General features: G+C 40.1%; 2 protein-coding genes across 3 annotated transcripts; one reads left to right on the forward strand and one right to left on the reverse strand.

Annotated features, from left to right (window-relative positions):
- Positions 1 to 3,642: 3,642 nt before the first annotated feature.
- Positions 3,643 to 7,043, forward strand: aqp7 (aquaporin 7). Its single transcript, XM_078248021.1, has 6 exons — positions 3,643 to 3,988; positions 5,377 to 5,503; positions 5,602 to 5,739; positions 5,884 to 6,002; positions 6,148 to 6,365; positions 6,627 to 7,043. The coding sequence occupies exons 1-6, from the start codon at positions 3,851 to 3,853 to the stop codon at positions 6,823 to 6,825; spliced, it is 939 nt and encodes a 312-aa protein (XP_078104147.1). The 5' UTR covers positions 3,643 to 3,850; the 3' UTR covers positions 6,826 to 7,043.
- A 90-nt stretch (positions 7,044 to 7,133) lies between these two features.
- On the reverse strand, positions 7,134 to 11,206 carry tpgs2 (tubulin polyglutamylase complex subunit 2). 2 transcript variants are annotated; one of them, XM_078248023.1, is made up of 8 exons: positions 11,017 to 11,206; positions 10,811 to 10,890; positions 10,640 to 10,727; positions 10,309 to 10,449; positions 10,028 to 10,141; positions 9,714 to 9,877; positions 9,228 to 9,280; positions 9,031 to 9,119 (listed from the first exon to the last, which is right to left on the reverse strand). In XM_078248023.1, exons 1-7 carry the CDS (start codon positions 11,090 to 11,092, stop codon positions 9,242 to 9,244), a joined length of 702 nt encoding a protein of 233 aa, XP_078104149.1. In that variant the 5' UTR covers positions 11,093 to 11,206; the 3' UTR covers positions 9,031 to 9,119; positions 9,228 to 9,241. The 2 variants fall into 2 exon arrangements, with proteins under 2 accessions (XP_078104148.1, XP_078104149.1); XM_078248022.1 differs by lacking the exon at positions 9,228 to 9,280 and having other exon boundaries at positions 7,134 to 9,119.
- Positions 11,207 to 11,328: the final 122 nt, after the last annotated feature.

The raw sequence follows: 11,328 nt of genomic DNA on the forward strand, positions 1-11,328 counted from the left end.
TTAAGACAAAGTGTAAATGGTCAGATACCACAATTATGCATATGCTTATTTTTTTTTAAAGTATAACCAGCAGGAAACTAGTTATGTGTGATGTAATTTTGGTGACACTAATAAAGTTTTTGAATATTTTTTGTTGTATCTCTCTTTGGTGTCACACTTTGTGGAAGATGGGGGCCCCCACTAATAGCTATAGGGCAAACACCGACAAAGTTATTTGTCAACCTGCCTAAATGGTGGGCCTGTCTATATTTAGGCATATGTAGGTATGCACTCTTGTTCCTCACTCTAAAACACTGCTCAACCAACCAAAAGAGCAGCACAACGAGGTGACCTTACAGATGTTTTTATGCAATTTCCGTGTAAACGGACAATAAAGTCTTATCTTATTTCATATCTAATTCCTCTATCTGAGTGTATAGTTTATAGACTACAATGCTGGTGCAAGGGTGGGGAGGTTATGGCAGGAATCAGGTGTGGGGTGTGACTTATAGGCATGCTGATTATAATATAGTTTCACAGCATAAAATGGTGTCCCACTTTACCTAAACAATGCTGCTCCCACATTAGCTAACATGTTCAGGTAATGTGGGACAGTGACATAAAAAGCAGTATTTTACACATTTTTGTGTGTGTTTCAACCAGTGGTTAAAGTACTTGAATATGATCCAGTGGTACAGGTTGTTCTTAATTTCAATTTCATTAAAGGTGCCGTAGGTAGGATTGTGAAGATCCAGGACTTAGCCAAAATATTTGAACATCGACAACCTCTCAGTCCCTCCCCCCTTTCCGCTAAAGCCCAAAAAGGTCTCCTTAGCCCCTCCCCCCACAAGGGAGAATGAATGCCTGTGCATGAGCAGTGATTGACATGCAGTTAGACACCCCCCCTGGCCCTGATTGGTGCCATAGTCTGAACAGGGAGCGGTGGATTTTTGCAAATCGCACTACAGGCTATAGGTGGTGTCAGAGGAGCCAGATTTTTTTTTTTTTAAATGACCTGCTTCATGTAGTTCTACTGGAACATAGGGTCAGTTTCAGCAAATATGACAGAAAGTTAGATTTATAAGGCTTACCTACTGCACCTTTAACAGCCTTATCATTGAGAATTAGAATGTGTTCCTGCACCTTTTCGACGACTAGAGGGCAAAACATGCCAACAAGTTGTACTGATATTGAGTGGAAGTTAGACATATTATGCTTATTACGTATGTTTACCCTTTCATATTTAGTTGAATGACTTAGCTCAGGGGTTTTCAAAGTGTGAGGCCCACCTTCCCTGGGGGGTACCAAAGAGTTTCAGGGGAGGCGGGAAAAGTGTGCAGCAAAGACACTGACTCACTGCTCCCATTTAGGTAGAGAAGAACATTAACATGTTCTCTGTTCTGTTTTGTTTAAAGGTCCAATATGTAATATATTAACTGTAATAAATCCCAAAATGACCACAATTTGTCATTAGATATTAAGGAAACATGCTAAGTTGAAATTCTATCTTTTCTGACAACAATGCTAATGCCAGTATTTTCTCCTTTGGAAATTTCCGTTCCGTGACGGAATGTCTGTTTGTGTTTTGGCCTGTGTGTTGTTATCAACTGCCCAGTTTGACAGCCAGGCTGGGTTGCCAGATATACCTGTAAAAACGTAAACCCGCCATGCTAGCTCTGCTAACTGCTAACGTTACCGGAGGACCATGTCAGGTCGGCCACGGCTGTTTACAACATGTAGCCTGTTCAGCAGCAGTAGCCGACAACGGTGAGTTATTTGAAGCCAAGAGAGGGGGGCTGTAAAACGGGAAGCGATTGTTGCCGTAATTCTAAGCTAATAAAGTGTGTTCCGTTGGGTGGAGAGGATGGCAAGGTAGTGGTATTTTTAGCGGTTCCTATCGTAATTCTAAGCTGAAGAAGTGTGTCTGTCTGGCGTGTGGAGAGGACAGCGAGGTTGTTGTGTTTTTAGCGGTTCCTTCTGTAATTCTAAGCTGAAAAGGTGTGCCTGTCAGTTGGGCACAGAACTCCGCGTAAGCACAGACTTTTATGACTGTCAATATAGCCAGCATCTAACGTTAGCTACTCCGCTGTTCTGTGAAGTAATGTCTGGCTATGTGAGTCAAGCGTCTAGCAACATTGTTGTGGATGCTGTGGTCTCAGCCTGGCAACCTCTGTGAACTTTGGATCTGGGGAGGAGGGGGTGGGGGAGACGACTCTCTCCAGTATTTTGAATTTGTACTGCAGTAACTATTTTAAACACTAGCTGTCAGTATTACATATTGCACCTTTAAAGTGATGGATATGAGTTACATTTTCTTTTTGTTTGTTTGATTTTTATTAAAATGAGAGAGATCGTATTAGGACTTGTGTTCAAAATAAACATTTTCAAACCCTTTATGGTTGCAACTATTTATTTTGAACACACTGTCTTCTTGTTATTATTATTATTATTATTAATAATAATAATTAAATCAATATTATGTCTTTTATTGAAATGGGGGAGGCCCCGGTGACTTTATGTTCTCTGAAGGGAGGCTCACTGTCTTACACTTTGAAAACCCCTGACTTAGCTGATGACAGAGTATTTTACTTTGATAATTGTATAATTTCTACTTGCATTACTACAGTAGAAAAAAAGGAAAATATTAATACTGCTTCAATTAGGCCTGTATGTCTGATGAAACTAGTGATTTTATGGTTTATAGACTTGCTATCATATTAAATAGATTAGATTTATGCCACAGCTATTAATCCTTGAAAGCGGCAACCATTGCAAGAACAACAAAACAAATAGAACATATTTCTAGATTTATGATTTGTCCATGAGTTTATTCATGAAGTTTATATCCACGAACCTCAAAAAAGAAAACACAACAGTAAAAAAAAAAAAAAAAACAGCAGTAGAAAAACCCAATATTTGGTGAGAATCAAACCGGAAAAGGCAGCTCTGTATTGGACAATGACTTTGTCGCTGATTGAATGCACTCTCTGTCAGTCTTTCTCTTATGCTGTTGTGTTTTCTTTTTTAGTTCTGTTATCGCTTTTGCTTTTGTGTTTTCTGAAAAGTTGTGTTTTGTGAATTGTTCTTTTGTTTTCTCTTTTGTTGTTGTGTTTTCTCCTTTTGTTCTTTGCCCTTCAGGGCCACCATACAGAAGGACAAACAAGTGATGGGGGGGATGAGATGGGTCCTAAAATGCAGAATGCCTTCTGCAGGCAACAGGAGGAGCTATATATATCTTCTTCCAGGGCCGACAGATGTGTGTTGTTGATCTTCGGGGCTGTGTTGATGTGTGGTGCCTTCTTGTCAACCGCAGAACTGTTGCCATACCACAAAGGAGCCCATGTGTCAGGACACTCTCAATGTAGCACTGTTTAATAGAAACAGGCAACTGTTGTTGCACGTTGATTTTTCTGAGTGTTCTGAGTGTCCTGAGGCTCAACAAGAAGAAACAGCTGAATTTAATAGTATGTATCATACCTATTTTTTGTCAATAATTGGGGGTAATTAACATTTCTTCTCATTTAGCGCAGCAGGTAGGCTAAAAGTCTTTCCCTTTTCGGTATCCTCAGACAATGCAAAGCTATTGGGGGATGGGTCTGACTGTGTGTGTTTGAACATATCCGGGAGGAGCGGGCTGGGTTAAGGCTATAAATAGTGGACAAATCCCAAAGAGAGGGAGACACACACAAAGACAGTAGAGTTGAAAAGAAGAGACATTAGAGGAGGAAACAGAAAATTGCCAGAAAGAGACTTGTTTGTAGGAAACTGTGTGACATGTGAGGAGGCACCACATAGATTCTTTATTTTTGCTAAATTTGAGAATAAACTCTACCAAAAGAACAGGGGGTAAAGAAGAGAAGAAGAAGAAGAAATGAAGGACTTGGTGCAGTCAGTAGAACTAGAGGTCTCTCAGCGAAAAAGACTCCAAGTATCTCAACCCAAAGTTTGGCTAAAGAATGAACTTTTTCGTGTGGGACTTGCTGAATCCCTTTGCACATATGTCATGATGGTAAGAAAAGCTTGTTGTAATAATGTGCTATTTTAAACTGCCAAAAAAGTCTTGTATCATTCTGGTGACAATTTCACTTTCCATGAGCTCTTCTCTTTGTTTTGAACATTGTGGCATGCTTATAAATAATCATGTGCCATTAATTATTAATGTCATTCTCTTGACCCTAATAACATTCCCCCTTTCCCACAAACACACAAAAGCACATTTCAGTCACATGGCAGGGGTCGTAGGTGGGGATTGGTGGGTTCAAGGGGGTGAACCAGGAAATCTAGTGTTACCAGAGGAATGCAACCAGAGGGTTGCAAAAGTCACATGTTATGTGTCAGCTGTTACAATATATCCTAGAAATAGAACTTTACTAAGACAAACTCTCTCTGAACCTGAATACACATGACTCGTAGGAGGAACCACATTTCCTGTTTCCTGAATGAATATTTTTCAGTGTCATTTTATTGTCTCTTTTACTGAGTTGGAAGTTAAATGAAAGAGTTCAGTTCAGCTTATTTTACCATTACAGTGCCATAGTTAAACATTTCTAAACAAAACACTCATTCTTCACTTACACTCTGGCTGCCTGTCACGCTGACCTAATTGGCGCATGATTCATCATTAGGACCCGAGCACCGACAGGTGGACCTGAAGGAATTGTTATTTTACACAATGAATCTCATTTTTGAGGGACGTAAAGTGCTAGAAAAAATTGCACACACATCTGAACTGGTACATTTTTTAAATATTTTGTATAGCTCTTACTTTTTGATGTGGCATAATGACTCAATAGCGCCCCCTAAATTAAAGCCCTCAACTTTAAATTTGACATAGATGAATGAAAATTGGTAGGCATATTTAACATCTCCAGACATACAAAAAGCCTCTTGGAGGTATCCTAAATCCAACAAGAAGTCAGACATATTGAATTAAATGTGCATTTTTTTCACCATTTCAAGGTGCTGTACTTTAATGAACTCCACCTACAGATTTTCTGTGCAATCTAAAGACCTTACAGATGAGTCAGATGAGACTTTTTCATTGGTGATGGTTTGCCCCGCCCCCTATACATTAGCCACGCTCCCCTTCATAACTCATGAACCAGGAGATGGTACAACATTTGCAAAACACCATTTCCAATGCCAAACACTCCACGCAGGAAATAAAGTCTAAACCTTGTCTGCAGTGTCATACGGTCACGTCCACTGGAGTGCGGAAAAGTGCAAGGGCCTGTCCTCCATTGCTGCTTGCAGCTTTCATTTGTTTTGCTACCTTACCTATCCTGTTTGCTGGATTGCTTTTCCTAAATTAGATTGTCTGGACGTTATCCCCTGTAATTAGCTTTTCTTTAACTGTCTATGACTTTTCCTGTGCACAATTACTTATCTTGTGTCCAGGTGCTTGGCCTGGGGTCTGTGGCCCAGGTAGTGACAGGACAGGGAGTGTTCGGAGAGTACCTCAGCATCAACCTGGGTTTTGGCCTGGGTGTTGCTATGGGGGTTCACGTTGGAGGGAAGGTCTCAGGTATGAGGGCTAACCCTTGTAAACCCTACTATCGAGAATAATTAAAAGTCATCACAAATCACTATTATCTGATTTCTCATGTTTTATTGCTCCATCAGGGGCTCATATGAATGCAGCAGTGTCATTCACAATGTGCACGTTTGGCCGCCTGGGGTGGAAGATGCTGCCTCTCTATGTTTTTGCGCAGCTATTGGGGTCATTTCTGGCGGCAGGGACAATTTATGCTGTCTATTATGGTGAGGGAACACTGCATATTTGGCACTCAACGCCTATATTCTTATAGAATCGTTTACATTTACTTCTCCTTCTCATGCCATTTTATGTATTTCTACTGGCAGTCATACATCTATCTATTTGGTCAATATTGTTTCCATATGCAGAAGCCATATATGACTATTGTGGAGGAAACCTGACTGTAACAGGTGTAAAGGCCACAGCTGGTATTTTTGCCACCTATCCTGCGCCGTACCTCTCCTTGCTGGCTGGATTCATTGATCAGGTAGCCATGAAACTGAATCAAAGGATTACAGCTACAATCACTATTTGTCACTATCATCTGATACATTCTGCCATGACCATTTCCTTTGTTGTATTGTTTTACACACATCTATCTATGTGATGTTTGTTTTGTGTCTCTGTGCTAGGTGTTTGGCACAGCTATGCTGCTGCTGTGCTTGATGGCTCTGTCTGACCAGAAGAACAAACCGGCTGCAGCGGGCAGCGAGCCTGTCGCAGTGGGTCTCCTGGTGCTGCTCATTGGCATTTCTCTGGGAAGCAACAGCGGCTATGCTATCAACCCCACCAGAGACATCGCACCCAGAGTCTTTACTGCCATAGCAGGCTGGGGTGCTGACGTGTTCAGGTACACAGGGAGGATGTATTGGCTTTTAGGGAGGAGGATTTGCTGTAGCCTATGTTACTTTAACTAGGGGTCAGTCGAGGGCAAAACATCTCTGTTAATCATTAAATGACCCGTGTAGTTTGTCCATACACATTAAGAGGGTTTTAGTAACTGTTTCTAACAATGCAAATGAAAAAAAATCTTTGTTAGTTTTTATCTACCCCTGTAATTGTTTTCATCAGTTCACAGTTATCTGTCTTCTAACATCTTCTATCTGTGCAGGTCTGGAAATGGGTGGTGGTGGGTGCCTCTAGTTGCCCCCCCCATTGGAGGAGTATTGGGTGCGGCGCTATACAGGGTCTTGGTGGAAATGCACCACCCTCCCCTCTCTGAACAGGATGGGGGGCTGGTGGAGGAATTTGAGGAGGAGACTACTCCTCTGGAGAAACAGGGAAACATCTGTGCTAATATATGTGTCTGAGGCCCCCAACTAGCCTGTAAAGCTATGTGGATATCTGTATGCGGTTGAAACATTCCATGATGACATGGGTTAAAAAATAGCCCAAAAACAAATTGCTTAGATGGACAGAAGAACTTTCACAATAAGAGAGACTGGCTCATATAAGGTTTTAAATATCTCTCAAGCAATTTTGAAATGAGTCTGTTTATTACTGTCATCATCAACCTTAGTTACTCAACTACAGTTTATGTACTTGTCAGTAACTGCAAAACATAATTAAAAAAATACCAACACAATAATTTATAAAATACATAAGATATTTTAAACTGTGACGCTGACATCTAGGGTTTATTGGTCCTATCCATGCTAGTTATACTAACTACATAAGGGAAACAAGGTTGAAAAATAAGAGCCATTACTATGCATTGAAGATGTCATAGCTTATATTTCATGTTTATATTATTGAGGTAATAACAGCTGATGTACTTGGAAGACACCATAAATATCATTCATTATAACAATCAACATGAGACCACTTACATGAGCTTGGAAACTACAGTGTATGTAAAGAAAAGCAAACAACCCCCATTAATTGCACTTAAATAAACATGCATGTTTTGGAAAATAAAATAGAAACAGTAGGAGTTGGCTTTGAAAGAGCAGCAGCACTACCAAAGACAATATACACATTCATCTTTTCAACAATCCAGTTCACAGCAGCCTAAAGCTAAAAAGTGTAAATGTGTCTTGATAAACTGTGTAGAAATTCCAAAGTACTTCAATCAAAAAGTTAACATGTCTATTAAATCTGCACGGCTGTATACTTTTGGTATCAAGAGCCCTAAATGTATAAAGCTAGCACATTTTTATTTCTGAAACGCTGAAATATAACCTGATCACCGTCGTCAGAGCAGATGTCAAAGAATCATAGGCCTAAACTCTAGCACATTTTTACGTTTGTGAAGTTTACAGAGGGACAATGCATCAGTGAGGCACTGCAGCAATGCAATGGCCAGTGAGTAACTTAGATCACTGAAGACTAGCTTGATGGTTATTTTCAGTCTTTGATAATGTAACGTGTTACATTTCAAGGTTCAGATTTGATTGCAGTCTGAAGCTCTGGAGGTGTCAGATACAGCTCTTTCCACTGATGCTCAGTATTGGCTCGAACACTTTCAGTGTCACTCATTTTCAATTATGATCAATTGCTTTCTGTGATCATTTGTTCATCATTGAGTTTCAAAGTGTCCAACTAAAACCGACAGTATTATTTTCATTCTTCCAGTTTCCTTTCCACATAAACGTGTTATTTAGCCATTTCCACACTTCTTTTCAAATGGCATACATTATATTATTGTTGTATGATACATTAGAAGTTTAATATTTACAACAGCAAAACAAGCCTAGTGATAATAACTACAAATAAAAACTGTGTCCTTATGGAGTATTAGTAAGTACTTATTGGTTACAGCAGTGGTTACATTTTTTACTATGTCAGGATTATTTGTCATGTGGCAGAAGCACATAATCCTATTTTATGAATTGGCTGCTTTTAGTTATTTTTACCACTAGGTGTCACTAGTTAACACTGTTATATGAGGCTTTGAATAATGAATCTATTGGTGATGCAGTTTGCTGGAAAGCGTCAGTGTTTCAGGCAGCCTCATTTCTCCACCACTAACACTTAGCAGTGAAAGGTAAACTAAAAAAAAAATGATGATTAGCATAATGTCTCTTGTGTTTTGAAATGTATGACAGGCCAGCATAGTGTCATTTTACAGGTTGGGGGAAAAATTGCTCTTACTGCGTGAAACCTCTAACACATAAACAAGGTTAAAAAGCACCTTTTTACATGCCATATTGCCTCCAACAGCTGGTTACCACTTTATCCCTGTGTTGAGCTGAGGCAAACAGTGGCTATGTATCTATTTAGACATGCAGCATTTCAAACTTAGTTTCATACAATATGCTCTAATGGAGCGTAGAGCTGCTAACACACCAAATCCAGGCAATGATGGAATTGCTAGCTGCTCTAAGCCATGTTGGTTGTATAGACAGTAAAGTTGGTTGAAATGTTTCCTTGGGTGGAAACATTCTCACCGCTTTCCCCCACTGTGTCTTCCTGTGCTGCCTTGGCTCTTTGCAGTGCTCCCTAAACTGCACTGTGTGGACTGCTTCTTCTTGGGGATGGGTATCTTGGCTTTGCCTTTGAAGGCCTTTGTAGGATCCAGCTTGTTGAGATGGGAATCTCCAGCAGGATCAGCCAAGCTGAGTTCACTGCTGAAAGTCAGTGGCTGGTACAGCGATGCCCACTGCTATAGAAGGAACAATAGGAAGATAGTTTACAATGCTGTTTATAGTTATGTATTCTAAAAAAACACACACACACACACACACACACACACACACACACACACACACACCTGTGCAATGTCCTTTAGGAACTGAGTGTTACAGTGGGGAAACTACAAAGAAACTGGGAGAAAAAAAAAAAGCACTGCAATCTGCATTCCCAGGAACATTTGGCATACAATGAATAGAAGTAAATTGTAGGTGAAAACAGTAGTTGAGGACTAAAAGGACTAGTCTGCAAATGTCCCATTTCAGATGTTGAGGTAAAACACTTTTATGCTGTGTGTCTTAAAACTGTGAGTGTTGTGTCATCTTGTTAATGTGTTAAATCAGCAAACATTGTAGTATACTGTGAACCAAACATAATTAATAAAATGTATTTTATACACCTGCAATGACTTCAAGTGTTGTTAATATTACATTAAGTCTACAACACAATTGAAAAACGACTAATAAACATGGTTTGGTTTTTCAATTCAATTCTGGAACACTGAAAAACAAATACAATGTAGAATATTAAACCACAACACATGGTCTTAGAAAGAGTGATTAGACACCTTGGCCTGGGGGCTAGGGCCATATGGGGTGAAGGCATACTGCCACTCAGGCAGACCCAGGTAGGTGATCATCAGTCGGTAGTAGGAGGTGAAGGTTGCTGTCAGTAAATGCCAACACAGTGAGCGGTCAAGGAACCAAATTTCACTCTGCTGGGCTACCACACCTGGAAAATACAAAGACTAACAACTAAATGATGCAACATATATTTTAACATAGATAATGTATTTTTCTCAAAATATATATATTTTTTTTATTTAAACATTGTTTTCAGAGAAATCATAAATGTCACAATTTGCAAATACAAACAAAACACCTGGAGTGCAGTTTTTGTAGACTAGACACACTTTGCCATTCCCACAGCAGGAATCCAGCTCGAAGATGCGGCAACGGGAATCAAAATGGGGTGCAGCGGGAGCATGCCCTGTCCCTGGCAGATAGGATTAATGAGTCTTGAATAAATATTTACTTTCCAATCAACATTTCAGTCATTAGCCTGCTTTCTGCACAACTGAGCACACACACACAATACGTCATCAAACTTGACATGTTGTAATTGTTGAGTTGAGCCCACATGATCTGACAGGTGAGGTTTACCACTTTCTGTGTTGTTCTCCTCCCAGTCCAGGTCAGCCAGTGACGGTGCATTGGGTAGAGAGAATAATGATACTGGTTGGAGGAGTGGGCACAGCCTGGCCACACCGTTAATCATCATCAATCCTAGGGGAACACACTCACCTAAAAAGGCACACACCCACACAGTTATGATTGTATCACAGAGCTGAAAAACCTTCACACAAATCTTGCTCAAGCCTTTTTCCATTTCCCTGTATCATGTCATCTTAATAGTAGCATTTCATTTAAATAAATTAAGACTTTTGTGAGAGTGGTATTACAGGCGGAACATAAAACTAATGAGGTCACCTACTGTCTAGTTTTACGCTCCAGGTTAGTGTAAATCCATCCGTTGTCAGATAGAAATCTCGCAGGTCCTCTGGCAAAATACAAGTGTTTTTCTGAGGAAGAAATACAGCAGGCTCATATAACAATGTATAACCAAACCAAATGTTGATGTCTTTAAAAGGTGTCCAATTTTCACCTGTTCCCATGACAGCAGGCTCCTCTTCTCTGCAGGCTCCCTCTCTACAAAACGCACATCAACCACACCAGGCATGTTCTCTGGCACAACAGGGACACATTCATGAAATGTATTAACTGCCCAGAAAGACATCACTCTATTTGCTGCTAGCTAAACTGAACATTAACGTAAGTAGCTAGTTTAAGAGCAAAAACAATGGTACACACCGAGTATTCGAGTAATGCCAAGCGTCAGTCTCTCAGCAACACCTTTAAATATCAAGCTTTCTTTTGTCTCTTCCATTTGGAAGATCGTCTTCACAAATTTGCAGAAACCCCTAGAAGTATCCCCTGCAGCTATTTGCTATGTATCGTCACCTCCAAATAACTCAGCTGGTAACACACCAACACCGGAAACGACAAATGCAGCTTTGGCAAATTGACACATGTTTAAGCCAATAGAAACCCGTCTTCCTAAAAAATAGCCAATTGGCTGCTCAGTTGAAAGAGAAAGGCGGGACTACAATTCCTTAGCAACGC

Source organism: Sander vitreus, chromosome 4 (genome assembly GCF_031162955.1).
Source record: "Sander vitreus isolate 19-12246 chromosome 4, sanVit1, whole genome shotgun sequence".
Taxonomy (NCBI): domain Eukaryota; kingdom Metazoa; phylum Chordata; class Actinopteri; order Perciformes; family Percidae; genus Sander; species Sander vitreus.

Excerpts from the sequence above, each read along its gene's own strand:
- aqp7 (XM_078248021.1), top strand. The coding sequence starts at position 3,851 with ATGAAGGACTTGGTGCAGTCAGTAGAACTAGAGGTCTCTCAGCGAAAA. Across the intron at positions 5,504-5,601 it reads CGTTGGAGGGAAGGTCTCAG|GGGCTCATATGAATGCAGCA; the intron begins GTATGAGGGCTA and ends TTGCTCCATCAG. Across the intron at positions 6,003-6,147 it reads TGGCTGGATTCATTGATCAG|GTGTTTGGCACAGCTATGCT; the intron begins GTAGCCATGAAA and ends TCTCTGTGCTAG.
- tpgs2 (XM_078248022.1), bottom strand. The coding sequence starts at position 11,092 with ATGGAAGAGACAAAAGAAAGCTTGATATTTAAAGGTGTTGCTGAGAGA. Across the intron at positions 10,891-11,016 it reads TGGCATTACTCGAATACTCG|AGAACATGCCTGGTGTGGTT; the intron begins GTGTGTACCATT and ends CTGTTGTGCCAG. Across the intron at positions 10,450-10,639 it reads CTGGAGCGTAAAACTAGACA|GTGAGTGTGTTCCCCTAGGA; the intron begins GTAGGTGACCTC and ends GTGCCTTTTTAG.